Source organism: Schistocerca cancellata, chromosome 6 (assembly GCF_023864275.1).
Source record: "Schistocerca cancellata isolate TAMUIC-IGC-003103 chromosome 6, iqSchCanc2.1, whole genome shotgun sequence".
Lineage (NCBI taxonomy): Eukaryota > Metazoa > Arthropoda > Insecta > Orthoptera > Acrididae > Schistocerca > Schistocerca cancellata.
This window is the reverse complement of record NC_064631.1, coordinates 551,209,394-551,233,854: the sequence shown is the minus strand read 5'-3', so window position 1 is coordinate 551,233,854 and position 24,461 is coordinate 551,209,394. Positions and strand designations below refer to the sequence as shown.

Sequence of the window (24,461 nt, the reverse complement as noted above, 5' to 3'; positions counted from 1 at the left end):
GAAACATTCCTCACACACAAATAAAGAAAAGATGTTATGTGGAAATGTGTCACGAAACGCTTAATTTCCATGTTAGAGCTCATTTTTGTTTCGTCAGTATGTATTGTACTTCCTCGATTCACCACCAGTTGGCCCAATTGAAGGAAGGTAATGTTGACTTCGGTGCTTGTGTTGACATGCGACTCATTGCTCTACAGTACTAGAATCAACCACATCAGTACGTAGCATCAACAGGTTAGTGTTCATCGCGAACGTGGTTTTGCAGTCAGTGCAATGTTTACAAATGCGGAGTTGTCAGATTCCCATTTGATGTATGGGTTAGCACGGGGTAATAGCCGTGGCGCGGTACGTTTGTATCAAGACAGATTTCCAGGACGAAGGTGTCCCGACAGGAAGACGTTCGAAGCAAATGTTCGGCGTCTTAGGGAGCCCGGAACATTCCAGCCTATGACTCGCGACTGGGGAAGACCTAGAACGACGAGGACACCTGCAATGGACGAGGCAATTCTTCGTGCAATTGACGATAACCCTAATGTCAGCGTCAGAGAAGTTGCTGCTGTACAAGGTAACATTGACCACGTCACTGTATGGAGAGTGCTACGGGAGAACCAGTTGTTTCCGTACCATGTACAGCGTGTGAAGGCACTATCAGTAGCTGATTGGCCTCCACGGGTACACTTCTGCGAATGGTTCATCCAACAATGTGTCAATCCTCATTTCAGTGCAAATGTTCTCTTTACGGATGAGGCTTCATTCCAACGTGATCAAATTGTAAATTTTCACAATCAACATGTGTGGGCTGACGACAATCCGCACGCAGTTGTGCAATCACGTCATCAACACAGATTTTCTGTGAACGTTTGGGCAGGCATTGTTGGTGATGTCTTGAGTGGGCCCCATGTTCTTCCACCTACGCTCAATGGAGCACGTTATCATAATTTCATACTCTACCTGTGTTGCTAGAACCTGTGCTTTTACAAGTACGACACAACATTTGGTTCATGCACGATGGAGCTCCTGCACATTTCAGTCGAAGTGTTCGTACGCTTCTCAACAACAGATTCGGTGACCGACGGATTGGTAGAGGCAGACCAATTCCATGGCGTCCATGCTCTCCTGACCTCAACCCTCTTGACATTCATTTATGGGGGCATTTGAAAGCTCTTGTCTACGCAACCCCGGTACCAAATGTAGAGACTCTTCGTGCTCGTATTGTGAACGGCTATGATACAATACGCCATTCTCCAGGGCTGCATCAGCGCATTAGGGATTCCATGCGACGGAGGGTGGATGCATGTATCCTCGCTAACGGAGGACATTTTGAATATTTCCTGTAACAAAGTGTTTGAAGTCACGCTGGTACGTTCTGTGTTTCCATTCCATGATTAATGTGATTTGAAAAGAAGTAATAAAATGAGCTCTAACACGGAAAGTAAGCGTTTCCGGACACATGTTCACATAACATATTTTCTTTCTTTGTGTGTGAGGAATGTTTCCTGAAAGTTTGGCCGTACCTTCTTGTAACACCCTTTATAATCAAGGGACCTGCTTCATAGAATTCTAATAAGGTTTTACGGTGACTGATGTGATACGAGAGTAATCTTCCGTGTGCACGATGTCGTAATCACAAAAGTAAATTTGTATTTGTTACTATCAAACGTGGTTCTTTTACGAACAATGAAAAGCTAAGATTAGTCTCTGTTTACTTTTTAACTAAGACGAGTTGTTTTCAACTCAAGTTATCAGTCATCAGGAAACAGATTTAATGGCGGGTTGGTTGTTACTTTTTTTTCACACCAGCTGTACTATAATGAGTAATACGGTAGAAGAGACAGAGAGAATGATGCATCAGCACAGACTCTATTTACTACCTGTTAGTGGAAACGGGTCCTAAACATGTTATGTTAATTAATGAAGCAAAACATTAACTAGGACAGTGTTTTATTGTTCAATATAGAATAACATTTCCCTGTTGGACGCTGTGGCAGCACCAAGTATGTTTACGCTTGGGGTGCTGTTGTGATACGGAGAAGTATGGTTACGTTTAAGGCAATTACGTGACACCCATTTCAAACGGTGCTGAATCATACAAGAGAAATAGCTTTTAGACTGTGCGAAACTCTCTCTTCTATTCTGAAAAAGATGTATATACCAACAATCTCGAAACCTGTGAAGTATATACATTTCTCTCTCTCTCTCTCTCTCTCTCTCTCTCTCTCTCTCGTGGGGACGGGCAATTAATTGGAATTAATCGATTAATCGTAATTATTTTTTTAATCGATTACAGGCGCACCTACATTTATTTTACGCCAATTAATTATTCTTACGATTAATTTTTCCAATTTTCCCATTTTTTGTTGTAAACGCTGTTGAGTATTGCCTTGCTGTCTTCTGCTTGATTACAGAAATTAGTTCCTGTGCCCCTAGTACTGATCGTGTAAAGTCGGGGCATTTCGTGTCGACTGTGTCTTGCTTACGATTGCTCCAAGGAGGTGTTATATTATTCTAACCACCTTGATCGCTGCCAACATCGGCTCCTATTTAGTGTGTCAAGTAGTAAACGTCCATAAAGCAAAGTATCAATGCTTCATATGACCTTTGCCAAACTTCAAACATCTGCTGTAAAATGAGTAAGTGAAATTCGTCAGCTCATTCAGCATTGCCCCACAAGATGGAACTCGACATTTTCAATGCTTCAACATTCATATCTTTGTGAAATATAGCGAGCACTGTTTTGCTGAAACAGCCTGAAGGTCCAACATCTTCAGTAGTTACGGAATTCCAGGTAAAAAAGATGCCATTACACTTTTGCAGCCGTTACACCAAGTAACCGAAATAATCTTTGGTGAAAATTACATAACGTGAAGCAGAGTAATACAATGTTGGCAAGAAAGCTAATGGACACAAACATTTCGACACCAGAATGAAAATGTCTCGAAGAGAATCTCTAACAACAATACCCAAGATGTTTTCAAAATGTTGTGAACTCCAGATTGTTATTACTGTGCGCGACAACAGACCTTCGCTGAAAGCGGTTCCATTATCAAGATCCCTTGGCTGTTATCTACTGCAGTTAGCGCGTTAAATATCCTTGTTTGGAGCAAGAGTACACAGGAAGTAGCCGAAGTCGAAGAATCAAATGTACAGTCACCATTTACTGCAAAAGATGATTTGTGGAACGTACATGAGATATCAATTGTAATACAAAGAGGCACAGTAACAGCAGACAACCAGGACTTAGTCTCTTGTTCGATTCTATTTACACTAACCTGTAATCCAATGAAAATCGTCTTTCTGCAATTCAGAAAGCCAATGAAATTGGCTTCCTCTGTGCATTCTGAAAGACCGGTTGCTAACGCAGGGCACTCAGCAACAGTTCCCCGTTCAAGATTCAGTGGAGAAACACTACATACACTAATGGTCCTCGGTTCACTTTCGCTCCTTGGAAGTGTATTTCTACAGTATCTGCGTTAAAAACAATTAGCTTTAGTAATAAATGTTCAATAGGTATACATTTCTACTAAAATTAAAAAAAATGTAATTACATTTCAGCATGTTGAGAACTGCAGACAGTTAGCATTGTGCGTGATTATAGATCGTCGCTTAAAGCGGCTCCATTTTCAACTTACGTTAGTTAACTTATGACAGTTACAAAAAGAGAAATATGAGAGTGATAGCATCGCTCTATTTTTTGCTGAACGAACCTTTTTATCATAAAAATAATTATTGGGATATTGTTTACTGATCTAAAAATAAAGAAGTAACATATCAGTTAACCAATTCATTTAAATAATCGAAAAGGCCAATTAATTAACTGTTTCTCATAATTCCCCCCTTCTCTCAAACACCTGACACTGACCAAGATTAATGTAATTGGGAGGAAGACATAAAATGACATTATTCTCAAGAACTTGCTCATGCAGGGTCGATTTTAGTACAATCTTGATACGCTTTGATGAAGGAAGACTGTCAACTGCACAAAACTTCCTGCCATTGGGGATTGTTGTGACCTGTCTGAGACTTCAGATTATATGGATTTTTGTATCTTATTGCAAAAGCTAAAAAGTTGTGGAATAGTAGACACAGCTTCTGCATGGTTTTCAACTTACCTGTATTACATAATTGAGTGTTTCAGTCGGTATCATAGAGCAATAAGCACTCTGAATTAGATGCAGTCATATAACTGTGATGTACTACAGGAATCTAATTTGCATTTTTTGCTGTTTCTAACATATGTAAATGACGTAACACATATATTTTCATAAGTTGTAAAGTTTAGCATTTTTTCAGTTGATACGTGTATGGGAGTAATCGTAGCAACTATTGTCTCACAGAAATACTTGGATGTACCTCTACATGTTACAAGGAAAATGTACTACCATTAATATCTCCTTTTCATAAAAGGAGTTGTAAACATAGTCATAGAATTAATAAAAACTTTTGGTTCACTTACATTACACAACATATATGACTGCAGTTACGTTGACATTGTGTTCATTTATGACGCTACTGTGATGGCTCGTACAACAGTTACAGTGAAATAATATATATTCACGAAAATAATCATTACTAACCAAGAAAACAACTCGCGAAAAAAAATAGCTATAGAACATATCAGTGTTCATAGTCAAATTGGTTGCAAACATAGTCGGGAAATATGAAATCGAAATTTCCTTGCACATGTTCAGTTATGCTCTGCAAATGGCTGAAAATCAGGAAATAAAACTATACCAGCTGACTTCGTCTTCATTTGAACCAAATTTATCGTCCACTTTAACAAAAAAAAAAAAATTACACCGCCGATATGGATGTGCATTGTCTGTGCTGCTCTTCTATGAGCAGTAGAAAGTCGTTGAAGAATGTAGATCGTTCTGTTTCAGAAGAAATTGTATGTCCTTCACATTCTCGGGGTATTAACATATAATAAAAGTATCAACCGTGCAGCAATATCGCCCTCTAACTCTGACATTTTGAACTGTTTATGAAATAGTCTGCCTGCAACTGTGTGTATTACCTTCAAATTTACAAATTAAATATTAGAATTACAGAAAAAGAGTGCTTTGAGAGAGGGCCGGAGCTAATATTTTTGCGAATGAGGTCAAGCTTAAATTTGCTGCCCCTTCTTTGGCCCCCCTCATAAAAATCAACAATTTTATAACAGTAATTTAGGCAATATATATCGAAATAAATATCACCTTCTCATGACATTAACTTGTCTTATTGAGTGAATTAAGGTCAACGTCAAAACAAATAAACAAAAATTTACAAAATATAAAAAAATAAAACATGATTACTCATTCTACAAATAATAAATTTAAAATTTCACTTTCCAAGCTTTTTTGCAGCAAAATGATCTCATCAAAGTTTATAGAAGCAGCTCGTTTGTGCCCTATGAATATTATTATCATATTTTTTAACTTTAGTTGAGCAGTCTTGCTTCTCGAATAGATTTTAATTAATTTCAGTTTACAGAAAATACGTTCTGCGGAGTAAATAGAAACTAGGGCGGTAAGGACTATTATTAAGACTGTAGTAAAGTTGGGATACCCCTCTCCCAATTAATTTTTATAAATTAAATTTAATGTGGATGAGGCAGCGGCATTTTGTATGCATCTTTCTATTGCCACCACAAGTTGTTTGAGACATTCAATTCAAAAAAATAGATTCTTCCTTGTTAAGATATTCTAAATATGTATTTAACAATTCCACTGTTTTGGCCTGTAAGTCCTCCATTTACATTTCTTGAATTTGGACATCACACAGATTTAAAACTTTGCAGTAATTTTCTTCAGCCCCTTAAACCTGCTACTCAGCTCCATTGTCACTCTGTCAGTTACTTCCAACAAGAATATCCTGAACAAATATTCCTGTGAATATCCAACTAATTTTACATCTACAGACGTAGTCCGCAAGCCACCGTACGGTGCGTGGTGGAGGGTACCTTGTACTGCGTTACTTGACATTTCCCTTCCTGTTCCAGTCGCAAAAAAAAAAAAAAAAAAAAAAAAAAAAAAAAAAAAGGCGAGAGAAAAATGATCGTCTATATGCCATCGTACGAGCTATAATTTCTCTCTTATCTTATCTTTGTGGCCCTTACGCGAAATGTACGTTCGCGCTAGTAGCATCGTTCTGCAGTCAACTTCAAATGCCGGTGCTCTAAATTTTCTCGATAGTGTTCCTCGTTTTCTCTCCAGGGATTGACATTTGAGTTCCTGAAGCACTTCCGTAATACTTGCGTGGCGTTGGAACCTACCTAACTGTAAGAAATCTAGTTGCCAGCCTCTGAATTGCTTCCGTACCTTCCCTCAATCCGACCTGGTGGAGATCCCGAACACTCGATCAGTGTTAAAGAATGGGTCGCACTAGTGTCTTATATGCGGTCCCATTTATAGACTCCTTGAACCTTTCGGACAGCTTTGTCAGTCGTAAGGTCTTATCTTTGCAGAAGCTGACCAACATGATAATTTTTTAACATTGCTTAGCAGAAACAAGTTAAAGTAATGAAATCGAGTTTTCTCATGTTCTTTAAAATAAATTTTGCCTCAGTTTTTGTTCCTGTGCTGACATGTTGTAAGTGTCAACTTCTTCCACAGCCCCTATAACTTCATCAAAATATCTGAAAACAGCTTCGAGCGCCTCTACTCTTGCAGATCATGTGCTTATTCTCTGGAACGTAAATGTTATAGCCTCGTGTTTCTGTAGTATTTCCCGGATTGAAGTTGGAGCCACAAAGAATAAGACATAAACGATAGACAGTACCGAAAAAAAATTGAGCTTCAGCTGATGTGTCGCCTGCATGCGCTCCTATTAACTTTAAAGAGAGAGCAGCACATGGTGCAAAACAGGCTAGTACAATCTTTTCAAAGTAATCTTGACTTGTCCCCTTTGTACTTTTACGTCAAGGACATCCTCTTGTTATATTTTCGGAAAAATAGCTTGTGGCGTTCAGTATCCTTACGAAAGGGGATATGTGATCAACGGCATTTAGAAATTTCCCGGATCATCAAAATCACCAACTTCCTTTGTTCCTCTACACGGAGTCCCTTGCCTTGCTAGAAAAAGAACAACAGCACACTGTAAATGTCGCACTAAAATTACGCAATTTCTCTTCGAAAGCAGGCCGGAAATGGAACTAATATTACGCCATTTGTCTTCGAATGTGTGGTTGCATGCAAATAAAACGAATGAAAACATGTTTTGTAGCACACTCTCTGCAATAACTAGAAACCAGTCTCGCGTGCTGAAACGATGGTCAAGGTATCCATTACGAATTGTATTTATATTTTATAATGTTACCTTATATTTTGTCTTCACTACTGCAAGCAGTTCTCGTGTTTAAGGCAACACCTCACTCTCTTTTTTTCTTTCGCTATTTTTCTATATGTCGCTCCACCACTTCGTTTTCGACAATCCATTATTATAAAACTTATTAATAAATTTAAATTCGTAAATATAAACAAAACAATGTAGACCAATAAAACAGCAAGCAATTAACAAACAATGGACTGCCATATGTAGGAGGGGATGGGCTGCGCGCACATGATGTACGAAACCATATCCATGTCAGATTATGCTTATCCATTACGGATATTTTAGAACCGTGACTGTATATTGAATGTAAATAAGTTATACAAAACTGGAAGCAGTCACTTTTTTGAATGATTATGTTTTATTCCATGAACCGGTTTTCGAACCTTTTCAGGTTCATCTTCGGATGGTTTCAGGAAGTTACATCATTATTGCTAGCATAGTGCTGGGCCTATACTGTCGCAAGCCAGCACCCAGCATTATGCGAGCAATAATGATGTAACTTCCTGAAACCGTCTGAAGATGAACCTGAAAAGGTTCGAAAACCGGTTCTTGGAATAAAACATAATCATTCAAAAAAGTTACTGGTTGCAGTTTTGTATAACTTATTTACATTCACATCCATGTCAGTTTGGCGGTACGTTAATGCTATTGAATGATATCGCTTCTTAATTGGATCTGTTTTACCTGTATATGACAATTATTTACATTAAAATTTAGCAGAAACATAGCTTTTATACTTAACCAAAAAATAAAATTTCTTCCAAAATTTGTCGCTCCTTGAAAGCCGCCTTCCTCCCGCTTCGTGCGCTGCTTTGGGAATCTCATCAAGCTACGTTACTCAAAGTAATACATTTGATTATAAGTAGTGATTCACTATGATTGGAACAGGAGGGATTCCTTAGTGACCTTGACATTCGTGCGCTGCTTGAATCGTTGGTTGCTTGTTGTGACGTGGAGTGCCTCAATTAGAACCACAGCGTGGAGTTCGGCGAGGCAACTGCACCGTGGGAGCGGGCGAGCGAGCAACCGTTTATTCTATCGATCCTGTCCGCTAAAAACTGCTTAAAGGGGAGCTGTCGGCAGGGCGCGGCCGCCTTTAAAGCGGCAGCAATTAATAACCTCCCGTCTAACAGGTTACGGCGCTTCTTCGCGCTCAACAAGTGGGGTGACGTATTCCGACCTCGCAGGCTGACCACGGCACGGTTGATTGTATGGCCACCATGATAAACCCTGCCACCAAGAGAATCCCCACATTCCCCTGGACCCAGACATCTCAATGAAATGACAATGACCTCATTGCAGACAGAGTATGGATTGCCGCGCGTGTCGCCGTCCTGTTTTTAAGAATACATACTTTTTGGAATGGTATGTACTTAATTCCGTATTGTGAAAACTGCAGTTATCTGACATTAAATGAAAAAAAGAACAGTACTACAGTGTAATTACGTTATAAAGATTGGTTTACTATTTCCACATTTATTGCAATAACAGCAAGTAATAAGCTGGAGATAGTGCCAAGTATATTTTTTATTTACTTTTTACCTAACAGCTTCAAAAGCTAAAATATGGATCAGGCCAAGAGCCATCCAAGTTAGCAAAGGGCAACTCACATTAATTTCGTGGAATGGAGGATACATGTTTGCCTGTACATGTACATCACATTCACAGATTTCCAACCCATTTGTATAATTCCATCATGGAGCTTTCCCCCTTTCTTTCCCTTGTAGTGTATATAAAATATACTACACAAATATTCAGTTTTAAACCAAAGGAGTAGTTTAACCACATTGAAAATGACATTTGAAATATATGGTGGTAAATAGTTGTATATGTGGCTCTGTGGCTCATAGAACTGGTGTGTAAGTCAGTTCAAAGATCAGAGGAAGGCAATGGCATACCATCTCGAATAGAAACATGCCTAGTTTATTTATTTAATCGTATGGCAAGGGCCCCCCATCAGGAAGACCATTCGCTGGGTGCCGGTCTTTCAATTTGACCCCATTTTAGTGACATGCAGGCGATGAGGATGATAGGATGATGATGAGGACAGCACAACATCCAGTCCCTGGGCGGAGAAAATTCCCTGACCCAGCAGGGAATCGAACCCAGTCACAGAGGATTGGCAATCCGTCAGGCTGACCATTCAGCTACCAGGGGCAGACACCACGCCTAGTGAAGCACTGTGTTGTTCAAAATATCGTTTAGGTTGATTATGGCTGTACTTTTTTTTGTCTGAAATAGTTTTACAATACTACAGCCACTAACCAGCACATCTTCAAGTTCAGTTGTTCCACACCGAACTAACTGTTTTGTTTGATACGTCTGCTAACTGTTGAATGCTAGCCTGTTAAATGTTTTGAATAGTTGCTTACAAATGTCTTTCCTTTTTACATTAGTTAATATTTTGACACTATCTCTTCCAGTTTGTTTTATTTCCATCTTATGAGTGCTGTCAAAAGTACTGGATATTAAAAACACACCATCAGGCAGTAACTGTAATTTATTTATTACCTTTCATGTCAATTAATGGTTATAGGTATGCCATTTACTAATGTGTAAGTCATTGTCCATTGTGTGGATTACTTTTGCGATATGACTCCTGTCAAATGAGGCCCCCTCTGCGCAACACATTCATTTAGGCAGCGTTGGAAACTTTCCATAACTCGGCATAACGTATTTCCTGGGACATTGCCGATGGCAGTTCTGATGCGATCTTTCAACTCGGGAATGGTGGCCAGAATTTGCATGGATTTCTTGCGACAGACATTTCCCGGTAGAGTAATTTCCCATTTTGGTGACATTTCCTGTCCGCCCCACTGACCTGACCTTTCATGTGCAGACTTTTCCCTTTGGGGTTACCTGGAGCAAGAAGTGTTCTGAACACACTGTGTCACCGTTCCTGAGTTGAAGGATCACATCAGAACTGCCGTCGGCAATGTCCCAGGGAACACGTTACGCCGAGTTACAGAAAGCTTCCAATGCCGCCTAGATGAATGTGTTGTGCAGAGGGGGCATCATTTGACAGGAGTCATATTCAAAAAGTAATCCACGCAACGGATAATGACTTACACATTAGTAAATGGCATACCTTTAACTATTAATTGACAGAAGAGGTAATAAATAAATTACAGTTACTGCCTGATGGTGTGTTTTTAATATCCTACTATGAATGCTGCAGCACCCTTTATAGACACTAGAACTCAGTAATTCATTAAAGCAAGAAAAATACACCGTTTACAGAACATATTTGGTAACTAGAGGCTTAATGTTCTGAGAAATGAAATGATGGTGCAGCACTTATCTGTGAGTTGTGGTAACAATGTATTCTTTTCACACTGAGAAATGATATACAATCCCAGCTAGCACTCAAGCTTATTTCAAGGTGGATATTGAGTTTACGTTCAGTTGAAAATTCAAGATTGAAAAATCAACCTGTTACACAGCTTGTTTAAAGGTGGGTATTGAGTTTAGGTTCAGTTGAAAATTCAAGATTGAAAAATCAACCTGTTACACAGTTTACATCAAGCTGTAAAAATTTAGCTTGAATTAAAATAATTTTCCCAAGCTTGAAATAAACTGTAATTTCCCTGGAAGGCTGTACAGCAGATGCGCGCGCAGCATAGCTTCCATAGACGTCCACGGGAAGCGCCACAAGCGTTTATAAGCCGTGACGTAAGGGTGTTGTCGTGTGTGACGTCATGACGGCGCGGAATTTGGTTTGAGTGTGGCTGTCTCCAGTTCTGTTTTATCTTATTTTATTTACTTTTCTGAGCCTTGCTATGTTTATGGCCATTTTACCTTTGTGACGCGCGTTAATGGTTGTGGTTTGTTGACAAGTTTGTTTTATACTAGAAAACAGTTCGGTACGTTAATGTTACAAATGTTAAATATTACGTAACGTAAAGTTACGTTTACGGCCATTTTACCTTTGTGATGCGCGTTAATGGTTGTGGTTCGTTGACAAGTTTGTTTTATACTAGAAAACAGTTCGGTACGTTAATGTTACAAATGTTAAATATTACGTAACGTAATTAATTAGGTTCAATAAATTCAGATTAATATTTATATAGCTTAAAACAAGCTGTAAATACCAGGCTGTATTCCACGTGTGTAGATACAGCTGGAGCGAAGCTTGATAAGTCAAGCTTGAAATATAGCTTGAACTCTGCCAACTTTGATGTTTATTTCAAGCTAGAATCCAGCTAACAGGCTTGAATATTCCAGCTTTGATCAAGCTTATATACTTGAACTTTACAGTTGGAAACAAGTTTGAAACCGGCTTACTGTGCTATCTGGGATGAACCCTAAGAAATTTTACTCTTTGAACTACATTTAATTCTGTTGGGTGTGCTTATAGGTTGCTCTTCTGTTGCTCCTGACCAGTAATGCTTTAGTTTCCTCAGAACTGAACACTGGGTGTTCAACCACTGAATGGCATTCCAAGTATTTATTATGGCACCTGCTGCCCTATCGTAGGCTGTATTGTGGTTTCAGTGTTAAAATTTGATAATTATTTCTTCTGTTATTATAATTAGTTTATTATTCGTTACAGCTTTTTTTATTTTTTTTTCCAGAAACACTTTTGCAGATGGATCGTCAGCAGTTGCAGAAATTCATTCAGTATCTCATATCAGAACACCACACAGAAGTACTACCCACAGCTCAAAAATTGGCTGATGAGATTTTGCAACAAAGATCTGAAATTAATCAGATTCCAGGTGAGAATTACATAAATTTGAAACTTGAAATGTAAACTTTAGTCTTTAACACGTACTGCATAGTATAAATTTTAAATATTGTATGTTACCGAAACACAGTAGGCTGTGCTGCATGTATGTAGTGAGTGCTACACATGATAGGTATTTGGAAATTAATCTTAATTTGGTTGTGAATAAAATAATGGTTATCGAAAAAAGTAGAAAATTCGAAAATCTTTGCCTTTACTGTTTTACGTAATCACATTACAAATTTTAGCATCCATCATGCTTTTTAACTAGGTGACAAATTAGTTCTCATAAATTTCTGTTACCTGAAATCACAGAGAGCCAAGAGAGCAACTTGAAATTTTTTCTTGGACTATGTGTCGGGGGTCAAGACATTCACGTGCGCAAAGAGACAGGAAGCACATTGAGCCAAGATGGAGCAATAGGATGCTTGTTCAAAAATCCCACTTGAGCTGACTCCACAATTCCTCCTGTTAGTTATATCAATGAATACTTGAGATGATTATGGGGAGAATACAATTGCATTTCCCAGAAATTATGGTAAAGTTTTTTGTCTGACTTTATTTTTATGTAAATCACATTGTGCAGATTTATGCTTATTCATTCCTCTTATTGGAAAAAATTATGAAAAAACTGATTTTATTGACACACACTTGGAATGATAGCCACTGGAAACATCAAAACTGCTGCTAACTCATAACATTGTTCACCAAAGTGGCATCACCTCGAAAGACTTGCACCAGGCGTCTGGTCTACCCAGGGGGAGGCCCTAGCCACACAACATGTCACTTCTATTTGCTGTTTCTGTATAAGTTGGAAATGACCTGAAGATTTCGAGTTGTTTCTGCTACTATTGTCTGAGGACAAAATGACGATGAAGACCTACAGTATATTTTACATGAAGAGTTATGAGAAAGGTCACTAGTTTACTTTTACAATTATGTTGCTAGATGACATTATTTGTCATGCACTATTCTCTTGTTTGTATTTTCGAAACACTTTTTCATGTACATTAAGCAGTGTGAGAATGCATGGGCCTCTGTCTGACTAGACTTCATATTGTGCAACATTTTGTGATCCTTTCAGTCTTCTCTTTCCATAATTTTATTGTTCACTGTAGTTTTTTTTAGCTTTTGGAATTGAGGATGGCTGTAGATCAAGGCCGAAACAGATTATTGCGCAAATAAATCAGTGATTTACATTCAGTACATAACAAAATGAAGCATAGGTTTTTAATCACCACATGCTAAAAGATTACAATTATGTCATATTTTACAAATTTATAGGAAAACTGAGCAAATTGAGTGCTGCATTTGTTGAATGCTAGCTAAATGAAGATTCTTTTCATTATAATTTAACTGATTACAAGTGCCGATTTGGTATTGTGGATGGAATGTTTAATCCAGAAATTAAACAGCTATCAAAAAATGGGAGGAAGCTGATGGCTTGTGCCTTAAAGGTAACGTTGAATTCTTCTACCACCAAGTTATAGCCACTGTTTAGCAGCTACAAAAGGCATTCTTCCTATAGTTGCCTTGTAAAGAGTAAAACAGTAACTGCATGTATTGCAGAAGTCTCTTGGACTAAATGGAAGAAAGAAAAGGTCTGTGCTGTGAAAGAGACCCGTCTTCGGGACCATGTGCCTACCTACAAAATTGCTTGAATATGGGAAAACTGTGGGATCTGATTCTAGGAACATCTCTGATTATCATATTTGGCATCCACAGTCACTAATGTGGTATGGCATCAGCCCCTTGGACATCACTTAATTGAATAGGAAAATGTTGTTTCACAGAGGTGTGTAAAGAGAATAATATGTGGCATGCACTTTAGACCCTCTTGCTGATATCTCATTAAACAGCAACCCCACAGTTACATTACTGTCTTCCGATGTTTGTTGTCCATAATCAATCACAGATTGAAAACAACAGTAATTTTGATAAATACAATAATGAAAGAACAAATGCCCCATCTTCAAACCCCACTTGAAATCTTAACAATGCTTGGCAGATAACGGCCTGTGTGTGTGTGTGTGTGTGTGTGTGTGTGTGTGTGTGTGTGTGTGAGAGAGAGAGAGAGAGAGAGAGAGAGAGAGAGATATGAAACACGCAGACAACAAATTAACTAATCATATGTACTCTCAAATCTTAACAAGGAAGGAAGGTATTTGTGGTTTAACGTTCTGTTGACAACAAGGTCATTAGAATCAGAACATAAACTCAAATTAGAGAAGGATGGTGAAGGAAATTGACCATGCCCATTTTAAAGGAAAAATTCCTGCGTTTACCTTGAATTATTCAGGTAACTCATGGGAAACCTAAATCTGGATGTCTGGATGATGATTTGCATCCATCCAGATGCAAGTCCAGTATGCTAATAACTGTGCCACCATACTCAGTACATTTAAAGAAATTTATAGTTCGTAACTGTTTTGTGGACGCAGTGAACAGGTCACAATAACCATGGAAGGATACTTATATGTCTTGCAGAATCAGACTTCAGAGACAGAATCTGCTCACTCTAAAACACTGAATTGATCTAAAAATGATACTACTTTGAAAAAGTAATTTGTTCGTCTTTCCCTAGCAATATATTAGGTATGCCATTGTTCCTCTGTGTGTAAACTATCCTCTATCTAATATCCAACAGGAAAAAATAGTTCTTTCTGTGAATGACAGTAGTACTGTAATCAATCCAAGCATACATACAGCAACAGAAGATGTAATAAATGATGTTCTTAACAACATCATTCATTGGTCTTGTGTGAATGATCTCACTCTCAATTGGAAAAAGACACAACATATTTAATTCTGCACATTTCAAGGCTTTAGGCCAGTGACAAGTGTAACACATGGTGAAAAAATGATAAATAGGGTGGAAGCTTTAAAATTTGTAAGTGTCCATATTGATAAGAATTTAAACTTGAAAAAAAAAAACACATTTTAGAACTCCTGAAACATGTTACTTAGCCACATTTTAGCGTAGAATCATTGCAAATCTTGGGCAGAGGCAAATCAGTATGTTGACATACTTTGCATATTTTCATTCAATCATATCATATGGAATAATGTTCTTGGTAAGTCATCTTTAAGAAAGAGTCTTCATTGCTCAGAAATGTTCTATAAGAATAATTCATGGTATTCACCCATGTTCATCTTGTCCACATCTAGTAGTAGTAGTAGCAGCAGCAGCAGCAGCATCAGCAGTAGTTGCTGCATTGTTTTTTTCATCTGTAGATGTGTGTACAAGGATGCTGGACATGTCAGGACATTACAATTTAAGAACAAAAATAAAGTAATTCACATGTACAGACTTACAGGTCTGGCATGGCAAGGATGTGACAGGTAGTAAGCTACGACCTTATAGTAGGAACCATCCTGGCATTCGCCTGAAGAAATTTAGGGAAGACATATAAAACCTAAATCAGGGTGGTTGGATCCTCCACTCTCCTGAATACAAGGCTGCTCTGTTTAAAATAGTGCTACCTCGTTTGTTTAACTCCTAGGATAAATGCTGTTTTCCAAATAAGTTGTTTAATAATGAAAAAGGCTAATGCTACATTGTTCATTCATTTCTCACTCTCAGTTGCTGCACACCACAAATGTTCTGTAAATATATTGTTTCATAACAGTATACACACTATCAGCTGTTGTCAGGAATGCCTGTATTAATGTATGTTGTTTCTGATAACATTTTACTAAAAGTTTAGACTTACTTGATAAATGTGATATCTCTACTGTTTGTATCCTATCTCATATCTGCTAGTTATGATTGGCACCAGTCATTAACTACTCCCCTTATTCCTAATGCTTCTGGCTTGCATTTAGTTGAATCTTAGGGTCAACAGTACAAAAAGCTTTAGAAAGATGTAAAAAAATATCTGTTTAAAGAGTTGGGCATTCTAACTACTGCTTTACAGTATATTTATTCCTTGATGAACATAGATACAAATAATACACTGCAGTTCAAAATGAACAAAGATGTACATAATTACAATACCAGAAGAAAAAATGACATTTGTCGCTTCACCTTAAGGTTGTCTTCAGCACCTACATCTGTATATTTAGTAGGGTCAGGAGGTGGGGGGGGGGGGGAGGGGGGAAGCATAAACGCTCTGCATGTAACCATATTTACAATTTAATTTGTGATGTGAATGTAAAATGACTCATTTCACATCATCGCAATTTATCATGCAAGTGAGACATGTAACATGAAACTAGCTAACACACAGAGCAAAATGGACATATCAAAATTGTATTAATTTTCATGGAACACAACTTTTCATGCTCATTGAATTACTGTCAGTATAGTGTGCATTTGCAATGAAAGGAGCAGATCACCATAACTGAGAGTTCATCAACTGCTTTGTTTGGTAGGTGCGCCCGACCCAACAGCTGGAGCGAGTGCAGATGATGACCACAGCTGGCACTTGGATGAGGAGCAAGTTTGTGAGCAGGTGAAATCCTACCTGTCACAAGGCAGCTACTACAATGCTAATAAGCAACTAAACTCACTATTTGCAAAGGTAAATTATTGTACCCAGATTTACATATGAACTGGTGTGTAGTTTTGTAAATAGTTTCTGAATGATTAGCTGGCATCTAGTTTTTAGGAATCATTATTGTCTTCTAAGTATCCTGCCTGGTGAACAATATGCAGTGTTAGTTACTGTGGTTAATGTTACATAAGTTAATACTTAATTGTCCCAGTATACATACTGTAGGGCATTAAACACATAACAGCAGTTGCGAGGTTCATCAATATTAACATCAAAATACAGTTTTACTAAGTGATAAATAAAAATTTACTATGTGAATTGTTAGACTGGCCTGTAGTGAAACCTGAGGGAGTGTGATTAATGTTCAGTAGAAAGCAATAGATAAAAGTAGCAGGTGAGTAGCACCAGTTTTCTTCATCAGTTCTGATAATTATTAGTGCGGATGTATTAACACTAACCATAACTTTTTGTTACTATACTTAAGAGAAATTATGTGCAGTGGCTGCTTCTGCTTGTTATTGTATAATTAGATAATTTCCACATTCTTGAAGGCTCTCCTGCAGGATGGGCTTCAGAAAATTACGTGTGTTTCGAAGAATGACTGTGACTTGTTTGACTATAACTTAACAAAAACATTGTGGAATCCTGGGCTATCAGAAATTAATATTCTTTCTGTATAAGCTAAGGAGAAAATATAAAGATGTAAGAAGATAGAATAGCATGTGAAAATAATGAGATCGTTTGGAATTCATGTCAGTATTTTCAAAGAATTGTCTTAATTTTCACTTTGCATAAAATGTTTGCTTCACATATCATGGAAATTGAGCAACATACAATTGACAGTCTTCCAAACAACATAAAACACACGGAGTAACTTACATAACAATGGCAATGTAGTCCAAAACACTTTTCACAAGTATACTACTAAGGCAGTTCAGTTTTCACAGTAGTTATGTGTGTTTGCTTTTTCTATGAATAAAACTGTGTCATTCTTGTAAGCGACATATCATTTCATTAAATAAGTTAACTGTGTGCTCAATAATAATAATCACCATCTTTATTTGCCCAATAATAACTTTACAGTTGTGAACATACTCATTTTTGTAAGCATTAACTTGTTAATAAAATCGTACTACAAATATGATGAATACAAACAAATATGTATAATACTATAGTTCAGATGTCTTTAAATAAATATTTCCCACCAATAATATTCTGGAACTGATAAATGTAAAAGATAATACAACACAAAATAGGGTCAGAAATCTTCAAGTGAATGTGAACATCTTGTAATTAATAAAAATTTTAATTTGGCCTCAAAAAGATTTACAGGGAGTTACTATATATCTCCAGACAACCTGTTAAAGATATGTCTTCCAGAAGCAAGTGGATTGTGATTTGAGGCTCTTTTGTTATTCAGTATCATGTGATAATTACCTAAGGTTTATTCTGTATTATATTGATGAATGTCTGCAGTCATTACACTATCTCCTGTGTTCTCTTTTATGAACAGATCTATATTAAGAACATACATGGCTTATGCAACTAGTAATTATACTTAATGAAATAATTCTTACATCACTGACACTTACTTATATTTACAGTTATTCTAACTGCCCTTTCTGGAGCCGTAATACCCTATGCATCTAGACTCCAGTTACCCCCCTCCCCAAACCTCATTCCTATTTTGCAGATGTAAGTGCCTGAATGAGCTTGATTGTTCCAGGTGAGAGAGATGCTGAGAGCTAGAGATTCAAATGGAGCAAGAATGCTAACTCTCATCACAGAACAGTTCCTTTCTGATCCAAGACTGATGCTTTGGAAGACCCAGGGGACACCTATGACAGATAAATGCAGGCAGCTCTGGGATCAGCTAGGTAAGGAAAAGACGAATTATTGTGAGCAAATTTGTGTGCTTAAGGAAATTTTTTGAATACATTTTCTCTTGTATAATTGAAACTGAGATGTCCTTTCTGTTGCTTACAGGTGCCCTTTGGGTCTGCATTGTTCTGAATCCACACTGCAGTCTCCAGGAAAAGCAACACTGGAAAGCACTGTTAGAAAAGTGGACACTAATAGATGTTTGTCCACAAGAAGACCCGGATTTCAGACCTCAACAACCACCTCGTCAAGATGCTGCGGTATGTTGTTCCTTGATAAAGTGGTGAAAAAGTAGTTTTATCTTTCATTTGCAACAATAAGGAGGACAAGTGTGCTTTAGCACTAAAATACATACCTAACATCATAACGGATTTTGAATGTTCCCAAAAATTTGTTTGGCATGGGAACTTGAGTGTAAAAAGTAAACTGTTGGGGTGTGGGAATATGTTGTGTTTAAACTATAAAGACTGTGGATATTACAAAATATCTTTAAAACACTTGAGTAATGTAGTACTGGTGAAAGCAGCATTTGTTCAAAGTATCAAAAGGAATGAAGTCCTGAAGAAAAAGTAAGCAAAGTGTGGGACAGATAATAAATGTCTGTGGGTACTGTAAGTACCTCTTCTTGTTCTATACGATTACTATGTTCCCTATGTATTAATGTTTGCAACACTGGAGTATCAATGTGTATTTCTTCAAAAAATTATTTGTACTTCTTTCAGTTTTTTTTTTTTATCTTTCTTTCTCAACCAGAGATAGTGATAGTTCTTGTCGAATACTCATTAGACCCTCTGCTGTGTAACAAAAACTCGTACTTAGCAATGGACATTCCAGGGTGGAACCACAACAATGTAGAGGAGGCATTGAGTTGCAGACAGGCACAATGAAAATACTACTAAACATTTAAGCTTTCAGACACAAAAGTCTTTCTTTGAAAATAGAAAATACACACACATTCACACAAGCCTGACTCAGACCACAGATACAGTGGCGATATGTGGATGATTTGTGCTTGTGTGAATGTGTGCGTCTTTTTTATTTCTGAATGACTCTTTTGTCCAAAAGCTTAAATGGTTGGCAGTCTTTTCATTGTGTCTGTCTGTGACTCACTGGCTCTTCTGTGTCATGAGCAACAATTTATCCTTTTCATAAAAACCAATATTTTATGCAGTAATGGGTATCTAAAGGACTAATCAATCCAACAATCAGAGTGTATGGTACTGTCATTGAGTAGACATTGTTTTATTGAAGATGCCTTCATTCGGCCTGTATAATCAGTGTAGTTTGCCAGTTCTGGGAAGGTTTTTCAATTTTCTGTATGCTCTGGTAAATGAAAATACCAAAAGATTTGCTGAAGGTGAAGGTTAAATTGAAAGAAAGGCTTAGAACCTATAGAAATTCACATTCCAGATTTCTTGATCACTGTGCTGAGGCCATAGGAATTCAATATATACGTTGTATATGCTAATAAATGAATTTGGAAGCACTAATGTATGCTAGCCACAGATTTGTGTTTTAATACATCTCTATACAGAGTAGTGTCATTACCATATTTTACGGACTATAAGACACAACTTAACTTTTAAGCACTTTTTTAAAAAATAACGTTTTTACTCTTTTTATTATTAGACTGTAAAGCGTGACAACAATTCTTAGTTTATAAAACCGAATTGACCTTCAAAATCCCTGAAAATCATCTGAACTTTCTTCTTCTTCTTCTTCTTCTTCTTCTTCTTCTTCCCTCTTCATGGCCATTGTCCTCTTTATATATAAGATGGTCTTCAGTGCCACCAAGAGAGTTACTTATCCCCCACTTCTTGAAAGAGTTAACAATAATGTCTCCTTTCACTCTAGAACACAGCTGTTTTGTCCACTGACACATTTGTTTGATTGTAGGACATTTCAAAGAACCCTTTGTTGTGAATTCATCTTGGGTTTCATCCATCATTCATTTGGTCCATTACTCTCCTACACAATTTAAATGATTTACTTGTCGAGACATCAAAAGGTTGCAATTGTGAAGTAAGACCTCCCAGAATAATAGCAAGCTCTGTACTCCCCTGTCTCAATTTCTCTTTCACAGAAGTTATCAAATGACCACTAAACTGATCCAGCACAAGAAGAGAACTCTTCTTCAATAAAACACCTTTCCATTCTCTCCCATACTCTGTTAATCCATAATTTCATACCAACTTCATCCACCCAGCTGTTGTCATGTACATGAACAACAACAACTGGTGGTGTTTCAGAAGGTTTTGGCATTGTTTTGGGCTTGAAAATTATCATTGGATTAAGTTTAATATCATCAGCATGAAATAAAAGAACAACAGTGTAATGCATTTTTCCACGTTCACTCATTTTTATAGTTACAGTTTTTACAGTTACAGTTTTAGCACATTTCATGGCAACAGTTCTGTTACTTGGCATATCAAATGTCAGGGGAGTTTTGTCCATATTTGCTATTTGGCTTAGTTCCACATTGGTTTTCTTTTCATGTTCAATAGTAAAGTGATGGAAAGATAATATTTTCTCTCAATATTCTTGTGGCTTTCTCTGAGATATTTTGGTTTTGGTCCATGATACTTGATAAAGCTGTAGTACCAACCAACTCCACCCTTAAAATCTGTTAAGTTCCACTGTAGTGCTAGTTTACGACCGTGTATTGGAATCACTTTTGTATTAATTCTAACGCTATTTTGACGGTGTGTGTAAATCCATTTCAATACGCTTTCTTCTAGTTTTGGCCATTTTGCATTCTGTCCTCTATTTGCACATTTACCCTTCCTCACTTTTTTTTCTGTTCTTCCTTACTAGACCACCAGTCACATTTTTCTGTTGGTGGAGGGTCGAAATGCTGCTCAGCTGCACTGGTTCCATGTCCTTGTGCATATTCTATTAGTTTCAATTTATAGCCCGCATCATATGAATACCTTTTATTTTTTCCCATCACGAAACTAGTTACTAACAAAAATATTGTACTGTTACTGACAACATAAATGACTTTCAGTTCAAGTTCACTGGCACCATAGACTGCTATGACTCATCATAGGCTAGACAGTGTTCCAGTTTTGTGATGATGGGGTAGGAGGGAGATGGTGTTAGCAAGCTTGTGAGTCCCCACAACTTAATGTTCATTGCATCAATGCACTGCTGTTGCCAGTTGAATCCAATTTTGCCAGATAGAGAGAGGTTTCCCGTGGCACTGAGTATATGGCCATTTTCAAGACTGTCAGGAATTTTGAATCAAACAGTTCTGAGTATAAGATGCACCTAAATTTTGTAGGTAAATTTTTGAAGAAAAAAGTGCACTTTATAGTCCTTAAAATACAGTATATTTTAAATATTACAGTTCCTTCATTTTCATTACATGTCTGTGTATTTCTGTGCCATTTTTATGTGTGCATATGATTTATGTAGTTGTAATTGCAATTTTGTGTGATATTTTCCATGAGTTAAGTTTTCTCCTTTTACCAATTTTAGCAGATGCATGTGAGTGATTCCTCAGATAGTAGTTCTGATGATGAAGGGGGAGGTGATGGAGGCTACCAGGGTATAAATAATAATGGTCGTCCTCGAACCTCAGGCCACAGAAGTCATCATTCAAGAGCCACTACCTCAGCTGTACCTAGAACAGTGTTCCACAGGTACCACTTACTTTACCCTTTTTTTCTGTTTTCTAATACATATCAAAACTGTAGCAGTCACATAGACACTTCAGTTAAATACACTTGTGTTTTAAACTTTTTTAGGGCAATGGATGCAGTTGGAATGTCCTGGGACAACTTGCATTTGAAACACATTCTCTCAAGTGACACATACTGTAGCCATGTTCCTGATAGTTCTCTGCTTTGTGGAAGTTTCAACTCACAAGGGCAACCATTGTGGCATGGTAAGTTTTTTTATTCGGTTATTTAATAGTCTTAGCTGCCTATGGAGTATTAATTTCTTTATTCTTTTGCCAGAATCTCTGGCTCACTCTTCTTGTGAGAATAGTGTTCTCTCTTCCTATTCTTGCTGGTTTCTCATTGGATAGATCTACCACTTATGGTATTTTTCTCTGAGATGGAGAGAAGTCTCATATATCTTTCTTACTGAGCCCATGCTTCACTAGATCTAGATTCTGATGTACTTCTTTCATCCATAGGACCCATGTCTTTCTGTTCTGCTGATAAGTGAATAAAATGAATATCTTATTTGCAGCTCTTTTTGGTTTTGTGCTTTTAGTGTTCTTGAAAAGAATATCTTTTTTATTGTATTTGAGATCTGTTCAAACTTTTCATTTACTTTCTTCTCTGACATAAAGTGAAATGTAGCTCATTTGCTGTTACGATTTTTTGGGTCCAGTATTCTCTTTAAAATTTATTTTTTATTATTTTTATTTATTTATTTATTTGTATTTATGAGACTTTCTTTATGGTAGTTGTCTCTGATGGATGTTAAGTTTAAGGATTTACCATGGTCCTGTAGCGCCAGCTTCATGTTTTGAAAGTTTTGACTCCATACACTTTATCTATCTTCTCAGGTATGCATATTATTTCTTACTGTATACGGGCATGCACCTCTTTGTCCAGTTTTATAGTGTGCCAGGCTTTACTGATTGCAGTGTGTCTGTACACTGTAGGTCTTACTGAAGTATGTAGTAAGTAGAGATTAAGTAATACACTAGACTCCCGCTAATCCGGCCATTCCTGGCGCATATGGGTCCCAGATTAGCAGATTGTAGAGTGTCTGAAATTTATTTTATTCATTTATTTTGTTTTTTATTTATTTTGAAAACATAGGGGATATCGTGTAGTGTACTTTATTAAACAGAAAGATAAAATTTTAAAACGTAGAGGATATGCTTTATTAAATCCAAAAACACATTAATTTTCAAAGAAAACTTATCCTTGAGTGTATACTGTACATAATTATACAGACGTATCACTCAATAGGAAACATGTCCCTAATTTTTAACTGTCGAAATGATGATACACGATGGTGGCATGCTTTAACACACACCCGCTTTACAAGCATTACATCGGTACAGCATGTATCTGATTGTTGCGTAATGTGCCCCATGAAGATCTCAGCAGCTTCAGCACCACCAGTGTGAGAAATCTTCATGCTCTCTCATCCTGTGTCCTCTTCTTCATCACTTTCATCATTACTTTCTTGCATGCTTTCGATTATATCTTCATCTGTTAAAGTTTGCTGCGTATCACAGTTTTCCTCATTCAGCCACTTAGTAACATCTTCATCATCAATTTCTTCTCCTCCTGGAAATTTGTGGAACATGTCAGTGTACAAAGTAATTGATAAATACGAATTGACGGGCTCATCACTGTCACTCACTACTCAATCCAACTCGGCATCAATGGATGGCCACAATTTTCTCCAACGCTTCATTATGGTAGCGCACTCTACTTTATCCCATGCTTCAGCTGCTTGGAAAACAACATCACGTATGTTAATTGCTTTCCACACCTTCAGCATAGTCTCAATAGAGTAGTTTTCACTTTTGTTCAGCAAGGAGATGAGAAATGAATGTCGATAATGATGTTTAATTGATTTCAAAATTCCCTGGTCCATGGGCTGAATTAGGGCTGTCATATTGGGTGGGAGAAAGAGTGCTTGTATACCATCGGACTTTAGTGAAACATCTGAAGGATGACTGGGAGCATTTTCAATTATAACGATAGCGTTCAATGGAAGCTTTTTCTTTGAGAAAGAGTGCTTGTATACCGTCAGACTTTATTGAAACATCTAAAGGATGACTGGGAGCATTGTCAATTATAAGGTTGGCTTTCAATGGAAGCTTTTTCTACTTTACCTCTTTTCTCACTGTTGGTACAAACATTTCATGGAACCACTGAGAAAATATTTGTCTGTCCACCCGCACTTTTTTCTGAGTGCAATACCACACTGGTAGAGTATTTATGTCAAAGTGTTGAAAACAACTTAGATGTGATTTTCCAATCACCATAAGCAGTAGTTTATGACTCCCATTTGCATTACGACACGCTATTAATGTTACGCGCTGTTTTTGTTGCTTGTAACCACAAGCT

The 24,461-nt window shown here is 37.3% G+C and overlaps 1 protein-coding gene across 1 annotated transcript in view; it reads left to right on the top strand.

Moving 5' to 3' along the window:
* The window catches only part of LOC126088417 (zinc finger SWIM domain-containing protein 5-like), a 147,446-nt gene that overhangs the window by 100,797 nt on the left and 22,188 nt on the right, over window positions 1-24,461 (top strand). Inside the window, exons 4-9 of the mRNA XM_049906557.1 lie at window positions 11,886-12,029; window positions 16,412-16,560; window positions 18,260-18,410; window positions 18,520-18,671; window positions 21,898-22,058; window positions 22,164-22,303. Coding sequence (XP_049762514.1) covers window positions 11,886-12,029; window positions 16,412-16,560; window positions 18,260-18,410; window positions 18,520-18,671; window positions 21,898-22,058; window positions 22,164-22,303 — 897 coding nt within the window. The remainder of the gene's footprint in view (window positions 1-11,885; window positions 12,030-16,411; window positions 16,561-18,259; window positions 18,411-18,519; window positions 18,672-21,897; window positions 22,059-22,163; window positions 22,304-24,461) is intronic.